The 18059-nt window shown below is 40.5% G+C and overlaps 2 protein-coding genes across 2 annotated transcripts in view; one reads left to right on the top strand and one right to left on the bottom strand.

The window, feature by feature from the left end:
* slc16a2 (solute carrier family 16 member 2) overlaps positions 1 to 18059 on the top strand; it is a 399269-nt gene that overhangs the window by 30646 nt on the left and 350564 nt on the right. The window lies entirely within an intron of this gene.
* f8 (coagulation factor VIII, procoagulant component) lies at positions 279 to 17614 on the bottom strand. The gene is made up of 27 exons (XM_062425349.1): positions 17240 to 17614; positions 16817 to 16917; positions 16442 to 16564; positions 14182 to 14394; positions 13194 to 13376; positions 12848 to 12948; positions 12271 to 12391; positions 11945 to 12188; positions 11692 to 11857; positions 11479 to 11566; positions 10516 to 10733; positions 10180 to 10321; positions 9870 to 10079; positions 7962 to 8710; positions 7696 to 7838; positions 7012 to 7177; positions 6671 to 6910; positions 5997 to 6225; positions 5726 to 5908; positions 5043 to 5159; positions 3988 to 4059; positions 3743 to 3828; positions 3473 to 3628; positions 2804 to 2948; positions 2461 to 2609; positions 1358 to 1540; positions 279 to 920 (listed from the first exon to the last, which is right to left on the bottom strand). Exons 1-27 carry the CDS (start codon positions 17392 to 17394, stop codon positions 765 to 767), a joined length of 4839 nt encoding a protein of 1612 aa, XP_062281333.1. The 5' UTR covers positions 17395 to 17614; the 3' UTR covers positions 279 to 764.

Below are 18059 nucleotides of genomic sequence, written 5' to 3'. Positions count from 1 at the left end.
GAAAGAACAGAGATAATGTGCTGGAAAGAGGGAAGAAAACAAACGCAAACAAAGAGAGCTCCTTTCCTGATTGGAAATGAAGAACATGACAGGAAACAGCTACATCAAGTGGCACTTGATTTATCTTGTTGTGCATGTTGGAACCGATACCTGCACATGGTTAAGACTTTTGAAAACATATAATTGTTAACATTTTGACTTCAGCTCAGAAGGAAGTGTGTGTGTCCTGTTACTGTGTTTGTGTGCAGAAGAGAGTTGAGAAATGAATGCAAGGGAAGTTCTTTAAGATTCAGTGTTTATATAAACTCTAATAAAGCAGAAAAATACATTAATACAAACTTTTCCAATGATATATAACAACCATTCAAACTGTATACATCTGTCTGAGTCTGATATATTACACAAGCTTACATTCAAAAGGTGTGCTGCAAAGCTAAATACTGTAGCTCAGCTGTGTCTGTTAAAACACTGAGGCCTTGTTTTAACTGACACCTTAAACTGGATTTATTTTTCCATTAACATGTTTACATTTTTACATGACCCTTAAGCACAATTATTTGCTGTATAAAGGTAAAAATAACTCTAACAGGATCTTTTTAAGCTAATGGTGAAAATGTAAACAAAGTTGTGGCCAACACAAAATAGCTTCTGTCACAGAAATTCAAGCAGTTAATACGTAAATGAAGAATTTAACATCTTTCACTAAACCTACACTGCTTCTAAAATGTCGCTGCGTGCAGTTTGTGGGTTTGTCCAGCGGTGCGTCAGAGTGCCTGCTGTGTGTCACAGCCCAGCACCTCCAGACGCAGAGCAATGTCGTTCACCCAACCCCGAGGGTGGATGCGGAGGTAGCGGCCGAACAGAGGAGGATTAAAAACAGTGAGAGCTTCCTCGTCTGGGTCGTTGTTTCCTGCGAAGATCTAAGGAAGGAAAAAAGGGATGAAAGAAATGAAAAGGTGTAACACAAAGGATTATGAAAATAAATACAGATTAGAATCAGCAACAATCTTTTTTTTGCACATTTGTGTTAAGAGTTTTACAGATGTAGATTATCAGATGTATTTTTTGGAGGCTTTCAAAACAGCAATGAGTCAGTCCACTATGTGTCACTAAAACATCAAAACGCTGTGTCATGGGATTCTTTGGGTGGGTTGTCAGCTCTGTAAAACAGTTACTCATTCCTCTATGTAACAGTAAGGAAACAGTGAGATAGAGTAGTCCCTCTTCATCACTGATTAATCAAAGGAATAAATGAAATGAGTAAAGAACATATTAGTCAGGGCAGTTTTAGCTTTATGGAGCTGTGGTCAGGCAGGAAACTGGATCATGTTAGTTGATACTGGAAAACTTGGTGTACCTCGTCTCTCTGGGAGTTCTCCTCTAACACGGCGTTCCAGGATTGTCCATCGTGACTGATGGTCACAGAGAACTCTGTGACCATCATCGGTGTCAGCACTGATGTCGCTCCCTGCATCAACACACCTGTGATGCGTTTGACAGTCCCCAGGTCCACTTGCAGCCACTCATGAGGATTGTTGTACTGGGGTAGAGAGGAGATTTTTTGGAATTCAAGAAAAATAAAGTTTTAGATGAGTTTTACAAAAGATTTACAAAAGATTTAGAAATAGAGGGCAAATGGGAACGCCACAAACCCAGGACTCCCTCCCCCTCATTTCTCTAAGATATCTAGGACACTTGTAAACAAGAAAAATGTTCCTGGCAGTGCATCTGTTTTCCACTGTTTCCCATTAATGTGGGTGCGAACCAGATTAACTGTTCATGTAGAGATTTCTTCCCCATTTTAAATCCTTTATTCATCATTCATGAAGTCTATGTTTAGGTTGAGTTTTAACTGATAAGGAAGGTTACAGGAAAAGGCCCTGAACAAAAATGATTGAAGGTTTCATTGAAAAGAGAGTCAAGTGTCACCTTCCTTTTAAAGCCAAGGAAAAGTAAATCAAGGTTGTCCTACTATATTTTTTCCTTGTTTCCCCCCCATTTTCCTGCTTAGACTAATGTTAAAAACAATGTAGAAAAGCTGGCTACAGATACTATGCAAAAACTTTAAAACATTTGTTCATCTGAGGTCTTTAGGCTTTTGCAGCCACATTAAGACACCATTCAGTAGAAGTTATGTTTGTGATTGCAGGCCCCCAGTCCCTGACCTCTGTCCGGAGATCACAAGTGCTACTGTTTAGCATGTGTTCTTTAATAAAAGCTCAACAGTTTGACAAGAAAGACAAATCACACCTCTACACCTCAGTGCTGCAAAGTGTGAAAATGATAAGATGGAGAAGAGAGGAGAGGAGGAACAACAGGACTGAATAATAAAAGGAGAGCAGTTATAATACACAACATTGTCTCCTAATCTGGATTGAGAAACAAGAGGCTTTCCGTGTGACTTTTTCATTAAAATGTGTTTAAGACATGAAAAAAAGGAAGAAAAAAAACACCACTCACCCTTGGCCTCCAGGCATTGGCGCGTCCTTCCTGATGGAGGCGGGCAAGGTAGGGTCTCCAGGTACGCAGCAGGGATGAATAAAATGTGGAGGCACTGAAGCTGCTGTCAGGAATCAGTCCCCTCTGGAGCCCGAGAGGGAGAGAGCAGCCTGCTCACAACACACACACACACACACACACACACACACACACACACACACACACACACACACACACACACACACACACACACACACACACACACACACACACACACACACAAACAAATCACAGTTATTCTTAGCATCTTCATACAATAAAATCAACAATATGATAAATTCTGTCGAAATACAGTGAAACTCACTGTTGAGATCGCAGCCCAGCAGCTCCATTCGGAGGGCAGGCCTTATGTTAAAGTTCATTGGGTGAATCCTGACGTAACGAGCCACAAACGGTGGAGAGAAGTGATTGTATTTCACCTTGGAGCTGTCCATGTTGCCAAAAAACATCTAAAACAGGGCCACACAAATAGATTAAAATGATCATGCTGATAGTACCCTACAAATTAATAACTGCCAAGCATACTCCAAATCATACCAAAGCACACGTTTTTGGGCTGATTTCCAACATTCCAGGAAACAGCTGGTTTCCTTGTATCTCAACTTGCAGAGACTTGAAACTTGCTTGACATAGGCAAACCATTACGATGAGCTATTTATCTGCCTTTTCTGTATTTTTTTTCACAATTTAACAGCATCATACCATGGTTGAACCTGCCTCTTGGTGCATTTATTGCTGCTCAAACACCCACAGACAGCTACTGAACAACTGCCTTTTAATGCATTTTCTGGCGTAACATTTCCTTATATTTTGTTCTCCTGGATCAATTTTTGGTTATCCTTTAAATTGTATGGATTACATGCCTGAATTCCATGTTCAGTTTCGGCAACAACTCAAGGATCAACATTTTCACTGCAGTCAAATGGTAACCGTAACCCAACTGTAATGGACTCTACCACAACAGCAGACATACATTGTTCTTTATGGTGCTGTTTCTTCTGTAAGTGGTCCATGTCTCCTCATCCAGGCTGTAGGAGACGTTGAAGAATGAGATGAATATATCCCTCAGCTTTGACCTGACTCCCTGCGTCTGCACACCATGCAGCAGAGTGGGCTTCAGGAGGTCAACCTAATAAAACACACACACACAACATTACATTTTACCGTGCTGTTTTTTTTCATGTGAACATGACCACAATCAGTGTAAATGCTGTGCAGAGGTTTACAGAGCTGTATATCTAACCTGTATCCATGACATCGTGTTTTGGCCCATCCAGGCATTGATGTAACCAGACTGATCCAGCCTCGCCAGCCTCGGCTCCCAACTATCTGCTCACACATGGTTATAATCCAAGTTAGTAATAATTTCCAGGTTTTCAGATTTTATAAAGCTGCCTGGTGACAATGATTAGGCAAGCACTTCCTCTTTCTGCAAGTACGAACAAGTATTAAGTGTATTCTTGGGGGAAAAAAGAAATGTTGTCTTACCTTTGTGATCTGATGCTGTGATCTGGGAATCCTCAATCCTTCCTGATTTCATTCCCAGAGGAAAGACACATCCTGCAAGTCAGTATGAGAAAATTACAGCTTATTGATGCATGTCAAATGTTCAAGGTGCACATAATTATCCCATTCAGAAATCCTGAAATACAATTATCATCATTTAATATACCTAGGTCCTAGACTGTACAGAATTAGGGGTTCCACGCTTTTAACAATGCCATTTCTTACCTGAAGCCAAAGTTGATAAAACATCATGCTTTATCTTTACAGTTTATGCAAAGGGGGGGAAGTACATTCTAATACTTTTGGGACTTTCAGGTTTTAGCTCAGATTTTGACTGTGCTATGTGAGAAATCACTATTACGAAAAAAAGCCCCATAAATAAGATAATAACTCAACACTTTACGGTGTTGAAAATGTGGGGAAAGTCTCTGACATGATTCATATGATGTGGTGAAACACTTCAAAGTGCAGTGTCAGGAGTTGGCATTTAATCTACTACAGCTGTCACTAATCAGATTTCTGGTGTTGCAAAATCTCTGTCCGGCTAATTACACAACACAGAACAAAATAATGAATCAACAAAAAACATTAGTGTGGAAAAATAAGGGTAATGCAAGAGAGAAAGCTATTTTGTTACTCAATCAAAAAGATTTAAGTGACCATTTTGGGGCGTCTTAGACTCAGCATTTCAGGCTAAGTTCTTCCCTGCCAGAATTAGTTCAACTTTCATCGGTCCAAGCTTTATTTTACTGTACTCGAGTAGCACTGTGGTCCAAGCTTAATACTAAAATTAGCATGAAAATATGCCTACAAACTAATGACAATCAATTCATTTGCTGGTGAGATATTTTACTCAAGACCAAAGTATTGGAGACTGGCCAAACCGACTGATATTGTTGTCCTTAGAAACATTTTAGTTTAAGTAAATAAAAACCAGTAAATCCACAATTACTGCTCTAATTATATATTAGATTGTAGATTGTATCACATTATAAACAATCATTTTCACAGATACAGTATGTGACACGTGCACCTACGTGGATTATAGACCAGTAGTTTGGCCCTCATGCCCGCCAGCTGGTACTCTCCTATGGTGCACTCCACCAGCCATGTGCCAACTGTTGGGGGTCTCATCTCCACTGTGCCAAACACACCTGGAGGGGGAAAGAAGCAGACAGTAATGAGAGCCAAGAATGACTGTTGCTGAGTTAAAGTAAGCTAATAGAGATAAGAACAGGGTGGGACCTAGATTTTTCTGCTAGGCTTCATATCAGGAAACTGTTCTCACAGATGGACTTTTTTCCACAGGGATTTCTAATGTTACTACAGTAGCCTGAGCCTTAAAAACATGATTGATGTTAAACAAAGAGTGTGTGATTCAGATGTTTATACATACAGTCAATCCTGTGGAATTAGATCAGGCCAATCAATAACATGTAGAATAGACAACACATTGATTGTATCAGTAATACAGTATACTGGAAAACCGTGAATAAAGCTGGACGAGTGTCACATTCCTATTGGCTCCCTGTAACTAAATATTAAAAAGCTGTCGATAAACAGTGTGTTTATGTGTAATATGTGTATTATATGTGAAAGAGAGAGTGTGGGAAAATGACGGAGAGAGGGTGTATGTACCATATGAAAAAAATGATATAAAGTACTATAAAGTATATAAATATGATACATTAATTGTAAATATCAATGGGTTTTTATTTACCAGGGAAAAGGTTGTAGACCCCCATACGATGTTCTTGTTCAGTGTGAATAGTGAAAGGCAAACCATGGAAGTGCACAGCGTGGTACTCTCCATCATTTCCTACATTCAGAAGGTGCCACCTGACTAACTGGTGCTGGGCCACCAACAGACCAGGAAGAGTCTCCGCTACATAACCATTTATTGCTGTGGAAAAAAAGATGGCCGTTATTCATGAGAAAAAGTATGACAGCTGAACACAACATGACACTAACAATCAACTGATTATCTCCACCTGCAAACTTGTTGGTCATGTGGTACAATGGGTCGTCAGGGTTGGCCTGACAGGGTGGGACACAGTATTTCTTCAGGTTCTCCTCCAGGTACCAGCTTTTAGTTTCATCAAAGGTGTGGAAGAGAAGGGAGAACTCCTGGATGTCTGGCTGCGTGTGCTGACGAGTCCGGAGAGTCCCGGGTTTACAGATAACCAGCGGGCCGATCAGACCTGAGTGAAGGTCCTTCTCCTGGAACATAAACAAAGAAATAGGGGTTTTCTGCTTGTTTTATAACTAAAGCTGATGATTTTAGCATTAATTTACAAAGATGAAACTTGTGACTCCACTTGATTTTTTTGCAAATTAATTTTTGATTTTATGCTTAAATTTCTGAAGAATTAAAAGAAAACAAAAAAAACCCCACCACCACCACCAACAACAACAACAACACAAAAAGGACTAAAATCCAAAACACAGAAAATGCAAACTAAATTAAGCTACTATAAATAAAAGTAAAACAAACTACACCTTAACTAAAACTGCTGCCATTTCACTTAAGGCTAAATACTTCAATTTCAAAACTATAATAATGTTCATTTGCACATGCAGATGTTAAGGACAAAACTGAAAAATAATACAGATTCACCTATTAATAGCGGTGAGACATGATGCTAACAAACAGGCCTATACAGACCTTGTCCACAGTGGAGTAGTATGCTCCAGTCTTGCAGTCAAATTCTGTTTCAGTGGGACCTTGTTTTCTGGTTACTCTCCAGTTATAAGTTCGGGCCTCCCCAGGAGCCACAGACTCTCCTGGGACCCCGGGTGGTGCAGAGGAAGAATAGGTTTGGGCCATGCCGGCCCCCTGGCTGCGGTCATAGACTCCGTGCAGGTGAAAGGAGTAAGACCTGGATGCCTTGTTCTTAAAGATCACCTTGATAGATAAAAGATAAAAGGAGAAAACACAAGTCACCAACACACCAACATTAAGTGTTTCAAAAGCAGTTTTGTTTGTATAGTCGTAGCCTAACTCACAGTGATGAGATCATTAATCTCAGCTCTGATGAAAGGTCCCATGATTCCCAGGTGTTCCTGAAGCTCTCCTCCGCCTACAGGAAGGAGGAAGTCTTCATTTCTGTAGGCTCGATACACTACCTTCTTATACTCTGGCAGGAACTTCCTCATCCCGCGACGCATCTCTCTAAAGGGTTAATAAAGAGTTAAAAACAATAAGGGAAAAATTAGGATGTAAGGCTAATGTAGAATATGGCTATAAGAGGAGAAAATTAGGAGAAAGAGGAGGAGGAGGACGAGGACTAGCTTGACATCTGGTAACAACTGTCCCACCAGAACCTCTAAAACTAATTAATTAACATTTTATATATTCTTTGTTTGATTTGTTAAAAACCAAAGTAGAAAAACAACAATTCACTATGTTTTATGACGACGACTATTTTTTGGATGTAACTTCTCCAAGAAATTGAAAGAAATATCAAACTTTGAATCAATCAAACAAGGCAGAAAAACAATCTGTATCCTACCCACAGTCTTTACGCTACACTAGTCTAATTATTATCTGTAGTTTCGTGTTTAGACGTGAGAGTGGTATTGAGCTTCTTGTATAACTTTCAGCAAGACAGTGAATACTGTATTTACAGAAATGCCAAACTATTCTTTTTTAAATCCAGGATGAACTCATGGATGACGTGTTATCCTTACCTGGGTTTGATAACCTGAATTGGTTTTGTGATGCCGTAGTCCCAGGTGATCTCCTCTGCAGCAATGTAGTAGGTTTTAAATCTAACCCCTCCTGAGCGCGGGTCAATGTAATCTGAGGCAAATATGCCTGATGTGCTGTTCACCTATAATAAAATGCAGCATTTACTGTAAATTAAAAGGGAAACATTTTGGTTTGTGGCACTTGTTGTATATGGAATAACTCGTATGGGAACATACATCACACACACACATACAGACAGTAGTACCTCATCGCTGTAGTCATCATACTCTAGAGACAGATCAATCTGTGTTGCGTTGTTGTCATCACCAGTGTAGTTGTAATCCAGACCCTGCAGGTCCACCGTCTGTTGCTCAGTTTCAGTCTGAATGTGGTTTTGTAGCACTAGGTTTCGATCCATCTCTTGTGAACTGTGTGGATTACTGTCCAGTAAGATCTCGTTGCTATGTTCAAGCTCTTCCTTTGTGTCATTCTTTTCACTTGGCATTTCCCTTACCTCAGCACCAGTATCAGTCCTATTTTCCATTATCTCTCCTTCAATCTCCATCCCAGTTTCTCCATCTTCTGTGGCTCCAGAGCTGATGTCTCCATCCGTCCAGTTTCCCTCTGACTGTCGCCTCTGTCTACCGACCCTTTCTCCTGCAAGTTCATCCAAGATATCTTGTGGGATTCCACCCTCGGTCACGTTGTTTCCTCCCTCTGATGACAGCTTGCATCTTAATTTTCCATCAGTGGTGACGTTTTGACCAGTGGTGACTGCTGACTGGGTACTGTTGGTGAGGGACTTTTCGCACAACTTAATCATCACTGTGTTTTTTTGAGATCTCATCCCTCTTGGCTGTAGATCTATGTCATCGATGAAGTCAGAGATATCATCGTCATCTTCATCACGATCGACTAATGGGAGGTCTCCATTGTCGCAAGGACGAACAGTGTAATGGATGCTCATCCCTCGACTCTTGAGGCTGCCATCGAAGGCACTGATCTCCCACTCGCCTGAGAGAAAAAATATGTCAGAGTTAATATGACTCAGTTGTGTCTTGGGGGAAACAAGGACACAGGCATTTCCTGAAGTGTCTAGACTGGGTAATAGGACAGTGGTCTTAAAGGTCAATGCTCCAAAAAAGCAATAAATGCAGAAGCTTGACTACTTGTTCACAAATGATGCTCTGATTTGCGACACAGTCGGTGTGTGTTACACTTCCAGAGAATCAACCGGTCAAATCTGTGTTGAAATGTCGGGCACATTTTTTTGGATTGATTACATTATCCTAGAAATTACTCTGGTAATGATACATTTTTGTTTGAAAAAAATAGAAAAATAGTGCCTTTAATTAGTGAAAGTAGTTCTACTTGACCCACTTGTAGCTGTGTCAGTGGCTCTGTTTGAGGCCCTAAATATTGAAATCCTAATCTTACACTCAGGATGGTAAATATTCCAACCCAGTCGGTCCAGAAAAACAATTCATTGTGTTTGAGGTGGACTGTTTTATGTAGTCTTTTGCTTAAATGATCTGTTAACTATATTAAGTGTGATTAGCAGCATAGGCCTACTCTGTCTGTTACACTGTCAGCTTATAGACTGTCATATTTTATTGTGATGTACAAAGTGTTGTGTTTTCTTATTAGATCCCTAATAAGAATCATTTTAGGCACGTTTGTCTAAATATATAAACTGTACGTAAACACATTAAAACAGCTGCTGAATCTGATGTTTATCTGAACAGTTTTTTATCATTTGAATACTTCTACTGCATCAAAGTTGCATTGGAGTAAAGGCTTCCAAGACACTTGACAATGACGTCAAACTATCTTAAATTACACCAAATTTGTATAATACCAAGTTTTTATATTTGTGTCAGATATAGCAACAACTATAGCTGCATTTCTTGTATGAAAGGTGCTACAAATAAAGTCATTATTATAATTATCTTGATATTGGACATATAGTTCGCAGAGCTGACACACCAATTTATAACGAGCTACAACTGTTGGCCAAGTATGGTCTGTCAGATAGTCTGTAGTTTTCCATCTTCTTAAATCTCAAAGTCATAAATGAATTAGTTACTTTAAGTTTGGTTCCACCCATCAACATTTACTAACCAATGAGATTGTTTGTGCTTCAACAGAGAATTGTAGCTTAAACTTCAATTACCCAGCAGCTCAGCCTCCATAGGAACTGTCATGCCAGTCATGGGGAAGAGGGTGAGTACGGATTGGTAGAGGCCGTTGTACCGAAAGAGGTTTCCCGTGAAGTAGACAGAGATGAAGTCACTCTGGGTCCCCACATTGACCACGTGCCAGAAGGTGACATCAGTCTTACACATCACAAACTGGCGCCCGCTGAACATGATGCCATTCACACCTGGAGGAGGATGGAAATTAAACACAAGCACGTTATTGTTTCACTTCAGTTCAGGTCAGAGTAGAACTTAGCAGGGAAAGTGACTCCAATGAGGACTCACTGTAAATGACGTTGGAGTTGTAGAATTCAGCATCTGTGGTGCTGGAGGAGTTTTGACTGGACTGAATGTTTTCACTGATGTACCAACTTCTGTTCTCGTCAAACACAGCAAATACAAGGCTCCACTCTTTATCTGGCCCCAACTGCATGCAGAAATAGATAATAGATAATTATAGAAGAGATACAGGATATTAAATTACACAAGAGTACATACGACGCCATTGCAGCCTCTTGCATTTTGACTCTAAGGGATTTAGCATGTATAAAGCAGTGTGTCTACAAGTGAAATATTTGCAGCATGAGCATATTCAATACATAAATGTTAAGTTCTTCTCACCAGGCGTCCTTTGAGGTCGAGGGCATTATACTTGCAGATCAAAAGGGTGCCCACCAGCCCAGAGGCCAAGTCCCTCTCTGGGGACACAGTGCTCTGATACAGCTGGGTCAGACATTGAGGGTCCTCCTTCAAGGGCCCGTCATCTGTTGTTAGCTTCCAAATGTATCCAAATGTCCCATTGGGGGGCACCCCCATGGAGCGCAGGTCCTGCTCTGCAGCTGTTTAATTTTATGAGTTTAAGTGAAACTTTGATTTTGGATATTTAAAACACTAACGTAGCAAAAAATAACACAAGAATGAGACAAATTGAGAACACTAAATGCAACAAAGCAAATGACAAATGAAACACACTGAACACAAAATGCACTCCATCTTCTATGACAGAATAACAAAATTGCAAGATTAGGAGAGTTTTAAAGCATGTATTGCTGATAATAATATTACCAGGAGTTCAAGGAGTAAGCAGAGAAAGACGTAGTCCAGTAGGATGCAGTATAAAATAACTAAAATGGGTATTTTAATAGTGTACAATCACAGACTGTGATAGGACTTCCCAATTTTAAAGCTTGTACTTGTAAGTCTGTAGATTCTTTGTTATTAAACCATCTTTTAACGTACTTTAATGGCATAATTTTAGATGCGTAAAAATGGAAGAAAATGTCCATATTGGCAAAGTCTGTGATGTTTTGAGCCCATCTATCCCAGTGTATGAGGGTAAGGTTAGATGTCAGCCTGTTTTTTGAGGTGCCGAAGTCTGGATTTTAAAAAATTGTACATATAATGGCTTTAAAGAGACTCACACTTGAATGGCCACTTTTCAACAATTCGATCAAATCACCGAAATACAGAAATACATCTAAAGAGTAAAGACCCTCAAACTGCTTTTTAGTTAAGGACACTCAAATAGCACAAAAAGCAATCAAATTTTACAGGCACAAGATTTGTGTCCATGCTTAAGCTTACCATTTGTGGATGTCTGCATTGGATAGATCTTGGTAAGACCAATGGGGTAGATGTTAAAAGGACGGCTGGCAAGGTTTCTGAATGTGATCTGGAAACATAATTCAAACCAGTGGAAAATCAATAAAAAGTCATACAAAGTTTGTTTTGTTCCGCTGTTGTAGCTCAAATCTCTCATTCACAAATTCACACATTTCTAGCCTATGACTCACTTACATGGAACTGATCATTGACTTTTCCTTTCAATAGTGGACCCAGCAGTGTATTGGCAGGATTCTTCCTCTGAGTGAAAGATTTGTCCGTGTACTCCACATACACCACCTTCTTATACTTGTAGCCGAGGTGATGAGGAGCTGCGGCCAAATATCCGGACTGCAACTCACTGGTGTGACAAAGAGAAAAGAAATGATCGATTCAGTTCAAATCAACAATTCCTGTTGTCCGTCCCCCTCCACCTCCGTTCTCCTACCTGTCTGTGGGATTGAGATGTGGGGCGTAGTTCCAGGTGATCTCTTCAGCGGCGATGAAATGCTCCCAGGTATTAGACTGCTGTCCCCTGTTGGATCTGACATGCATTTGTGGCTTCTGAGCCTGAAAGCTTATGGTGTTGAACATATCATCTTCATAACTGTAGTCCTCTTGTTGGACGTTACGCATGTCAGGCCTGATGGGGTCTGGGCAGTTGTCCACCGTGAAGAAAGCGTTCATGCCATCTTGAAATAGCAATATTGAAAATTAGCAAACAGTTATAATTCATATGAACCAGGCAAAGCAATCTGAATCGACCTGTCTTACCGTGGCGGTGAGCGTATATCCGACAGCTGATCAGAAAGCGGCCTACAGTGGCAGGTTTCATCTCTGCAGTGATGAAAGTCATAGGGGCCACCTCTGTGGTGGCTTTTCGATGGTTCAACACCTGGAAAAACCAAAGCAAATGTGCTAGATTTTAACAAAGATAGTTTGACTAAGAATATAAGAAGTAATACATTAGTATAAGTTATAAATTAGCTAAAAAAGACTGAAATAGATTTGTGAATGAAAAACTAGAGAATATTTTCCCTTTCTATAATCATCTTAATTGCAAAATAAGAATTCAATATACTGCACACTGTCTCCATAGTATAATACTTTTTCTGCAGTATTAAACATAAAAGGACAATTATTTCCAGAAAGTTGTAATGCATTTCTTATTTGCAGGACTATTCCCTTTTGACAGACAAATAGACATACTGCAAACTAAGTAAACATTTTAAAAATATTTTAGATTTACATTTATTAACCCATAATATCACAACATAAGTTAAAAGAAATCTCCTTTAACCTTTAAATATGTTTGCTGTGGGATTTGCTTTTATGTCAAGACCTGATTTACCTGCAGGGTGTGATCATGGAACTTGATGGAGTGGATTTCTGGAGCTGTTCCCATCCCAATCAGATGCCAAAACACACGGGGGCTCTTACACATAGTCAGACCTACACACACACACACACACACACACACACACACACACACACACGCACACGCACACGCACACACACACACACACACACACACACACACACACACACACACACACACAGCAAATGAGGACAAATTCCTGTGCAGACCACATACAGTGCAGACACTGATGCAGCAGAGCACAGTGTTAGCAACACTTAACATTACAACACAACTTCATGGAAGACACTGCCTGTCTGCACCCGATGTGGTTCGTTACCGGGTAATGTAGAGTTGACGTATCCATTGATGGTGTGGTAATTCTTCCTGCCAGCACTCTTTCTGAACTTCTCTCTGCTCTTCCTCTCCCCTACCTCCCCATACCAGCTCTTGGTCTCATCGAACACTGCAAACAGCAGGACGAATGCTGGATTTCTCCTCTGGCCGTCTTCTGTCAACGCACCTAGAGGAACACAAACACATTACAGTACATACATTAGTAATAATTATTTTGTAAATGTGTCTATTTCTGTAAAGTGAGATTAACATTCATGCATTTTTTTCTCAAACATTTGTCAGAATGTAAAATAAATGGACAATTTTGCAGTGCTCAGCTCAGCTAAATGGCAAACTAGAATTACTGTAAAGGCACACTCCACCGATTTCACACATGCTGCTCAGCTGGTGAAAATTGTTCTGGAGGAGCACTCTAAAGTTTGAGAAAATAACACATCTTGACTTTTTACCAGAAAACTTGCAGTGCAAAACTGGGGGAAAGGAGTTTTAAAGACATTATGATTAAGGCAGGGTCTGACAAAAGGTACTATCAAGTTGCATCATGTGAAATATAGGATCCAGTGTTTTTAGGGCTTGAGCCATAATAGGTTGGGATATTTTTGACCAGACCTTTGACCAATCCTTTAAAAAATCTGTTTCCTAAAAGTCTGATTTTAGTAAGTAAATACTAAATTGGAGTAGCCCTTCACTTCGTTTGCATAGCACTATGGACTATATTTCCTCTCATATCATCTCATATAGTATAGTTATTTTGAGCCTGGCACTTTTTAATGATAGATCTTTTCATTGGATATAAGTCTATCAGAGCCAGAAAAAACTGTTTTTAATGACGTTTTACTTAAATCAATGAGATTTTTTCTGAATTTGGTGTTCCTTTATGTGTTAATGAGTGATGAGTTGTTGAGATAAGGTGTCAACTATTAATAAGAGACAAAAAGCATGACTGTCTTTGCCCCCCTGCACACACTGACTTGGCTTGCAGATGAGCAGGGCTCCGATGAGTCCTGAGTTGACATCCCGGACTGTATCCACCTGGGATGAGTAAGAGTAGGTGAGGCACTCGGGGTCACTGGCCGTTGGGCCATCTTTCGGGCTGATGTCCCACACGTACTTATAGTATCCTCCGGGCGAGACGGCATCATCCTCCTTCTCCTGGCCTGCCGTAGAGTCATCATACCCAGCTCCTGGAGGGAAAAAGACATGACAGCATGACTCCTCAGTATTGATTCAGAGCCACTGGTGGTCTTAAAGAAGGAAAACGGCTGTCAATGTAGGATGAAATGAGTAATTAAAAGAACGCATGTACTTAAGTTCAATAAATAAAATAATTACAATTTCAAAGAGATACTACTGTCATGTCTGTCAAGTTTCTGTTTGCTTTTGCACATCTCATGTTTATGTCTTGTCTTTCCTGTTTTTATTTTGAAATCACTAACCCTCTGTCTCTGTTCTAGATTTACTTCCTGCACGCCCTTCCCCCGTCCTGTCACACCTGCTCCCTGATTGTTCTCCCCACCTGTTTCCCATCTTCCCTCATTACCTCTTGTACTTTACCTTGTGTGTCTCACAGTCTTGTTGCCAGTTCGTTGTACCTCACAGTCCTCGTCCCAGCTCTTATCATAGACCAAGCCATAGCCTGTTTCAAGCCATAGCCTGTTTTCGTGTATGACCCTGCTTGCCCCTTTGACCTGCCTTTTGCCTCTTGATTTGGAAACTTCTGCCTACCTGACTGCCTGCCCGTGTACCGAACCCTGCCTGGTAATAAACCTGCCTTTCTTGCCTGAACCTGCTGTGTTGAGCATTTGTGTCCTCCTGTTCTGCGCTCTTAGTTCATGACAACTACCCTGATTATCAAGTAATGCAAACAGGAAATAAAAATAGGTGTTTTTGTATTAGTAAGACCACAACTTCACACATTGATGTGCTTAGATTTTGATGTTTTTAAATTTAGATTAGATTTATTTAAGTTGTTCTAGGTCACCTCCGGGTAAATAATATAGACCTACATTGATTTCCTGGGGACTTACCCTAACGGTAACCACTGATCCAAAAATCAGTATTTTGCTAATTGGGGGCACGGCTTTTGTCCCCAATTGGACAAGCTGCCCCCAATTAGTCTGATATGTCCTTGAAAGTAGCCAATGACACACACTCAGTCTTACCTCTGTCACTTTTGGGGTATTTACATATACTTGCATTCATTTCCTGGAGACCTACCCTTACTGTAACCTTAACCACTGTCCCAAAAATCTGTATTTTACCAATTGGGGGCATGACTTTTGTGCCCAGTTGCACAAGCTGTCCCCAATTAACTGGTGTTAATTCTGGTTTGTGTCGCCGAAAGTGCTTTTAGCCACACCGCCCCACACACACACACACACACACTCACAAGCACCAACCTTTCCCTCACCCTGCATGTCACACATTGATGTGATTAGATTTACTTCATGAAAGCTCATTCCTGAACGTGACAGAAGCAGCTTTTCAGATTATGATAAACTCTTTTATAGGAATCTACCCTGTGGCAGGAAGACATGAGCCGTTTACAGGAACTCACTGCTTTAGATTTACAGCTGAAAAGCATTAAGACACATGCCAATGCCTTCTGTCGCTTTGTTGCTCTGTTGACTTCTTGATTTGTATTTTAAAGGTACTTAAATCTAAAGTGTTTAATATTTTATATACTGAAGTTTGTTTCCTGCCTTTGTTAAGGCTCACACTCATGCTGACTGTTCGCTCTATCATGCTGCCAAAAATCTGCACACAGAAGATAATGCCAACCGTTGCTCAGTGTAATTTCTGAAGAATAAGGAGGCAACTCTTAGGGCAAGTAACTCCTTTTTCCTGTGTATTGCCCTATCATGTTGAATCTCCTAATTAAGCATTTACATTTTTTTAATAATCAATAGTCATTTTTCACATGAACTCCCATGGTTGAGTCTGGCAATCTGGGAAAGATCTCTCCTCTAAGTCACAGTAGCACTGGAACAGTGAGCTAATATTTTGTGTTTTTGCCACTGTCTCATCTACGGTGTAATCCTGACTTCATGTACGAACTGATTCAGAGAGAGAAACTGAGTCAAAAAAAGCTGAGTCGATCTCTTGCTCACAACTTGAGCAAGAAGATGATGCTGCTGACTAACGGACAGTTTGTGAAGGAGTGCAGGAGATAAAGTAATAACAGATGTTTGATCAAAGGGTGACAGTGGTTCCCTCCCTTCAGTTAGTTACCTTCTGACTGCTTCCAGTAGGTGATCCCCACAGGGCTGATACTGTAGGACTGCGAGGCCAGGTTTTTGAAGTGGACTATCACCGTGTCTCCAGCCCGGGCAAGGATCACCGGACCTTGAATACCTGTAACAATGAGACACAACTTTCTCTAACAATTTGTAATTTAAAAAAAAATCTCAAACTGTCTATGCTCTGCGCAGATCTGACAACTGTGAAGACTTGTGCTGACTTCAGGCTCTGGTTTGCATTTAGAGTGTGCTCAAAAATACTGACTGTTGTAATCCTAACAGAAAACTTATGTAATGACACAAAACATTCAGATATTTCAAAGATGTGAGAAGTGTATAAAACAGAGCAACATTGAAGGAGATCTACCTGTCCAAGCTGGTCTTTGTTTGGGGACAGTGTATGTGGAGTCTGTGTACTCCCTGTAAACTGCCTTGATGTATTTTTGAGGAACATCTTTGGATCTCCTCCTACGAACACAAAAAGGCCGAAGTTATTTGAACCAAACCAAACTACTAAACGGATGAGAACATTGACAGAAAACAACCCTCATAATACATGTTACCTGTCTTCAATCATTGTTAATCTGTTAAACCACTTTCTAATAAATTCCTAAAAACAAGAACCTGCATTGGAAGCAGCTTAATGATTTTAATCCTTATTGCTATGTTTTTCCAGTTGATTTAACAGGACTGACCTCTGGAAGCTGGATATGAGGACTAAATGACATTTTAAAAATGACTCTCATGCGTGTGCTGAAGGTTGCTCAAATTAAACAACAAAAATGTTCACCTTTGGTCGGCCGCGGGTTCACTATCGTCCTGGTGGATATAGTCCCATCCGATTTCTACAGCTGCAATATAATACTCATTGACGGTAGCGGCTGTATACTGCTCTTCTGCCACGGAGCAGAGGAGCAGCAGCAGGAGAAGAAATATCGTTCGCATCGCTGTGTCCACACCTGTTTGCTCCACCGTGTCCTCGTCCAAAGACTGTCCGGCTCTGGTGCTCCTCCTGCGGATTGAAATATTTAAAGGGATAGGGGTAGGGGGGGAGGAGAAGAGAAGTGACAGGCAAGCTGAAGTTGCGCGTGGGGGTGTGTGGGGGCGCGTGGTGTTTAGACAGCGAGAGTCTATGGATGAGATTGCGCACGCTCTGCTGTGGAAGAATCAGATAGGACTTCATTGTCCGGGGGAGAAGTTTGTCTTGGACACACCATGTTTGTGTTGTTTGTGCACTAATACTGTACAGTAAAACCACAAACACATAAATACCAACTTACACACACACACACACACACACACACACACACACACACACACACACACACACACACACACACACACACACACACACACACACACACACACACACACACACACACACACACACACACACACACACAGATTGATGTACACATAACATACAAGGACTAAAGACCGGTGTCCCTGGGAACCCCAAGAATAAACTACAACCATCATAGCAAAAATGTTATTTCTTCTCAAAACATTATTAGTTATATAATTAAAGTAAACTGAAAATGACTAAGATTATGATTATGACAATTAATGAGATTATTATTCGTTTAGGAAAGGTACAGTTAATTTACATA

This window comes from Scomber scombrus, chromosome 9 (assembly GCF_963691925.1).
Source record: "Scomber scombrus chromosome 9, fScoSco1.1, whole genome shotgun sequence".
Classification (NCBI taxonomy): domain Eukaryota; kingdom Metazoa; phylum Chordata; class Actinopteri; order Scombriformes; family Scombridae; genus Scomber; species Scomber scombrus.
This window is presented reverse-complemented; position numbering and strand designations above follow the sequence as displayed.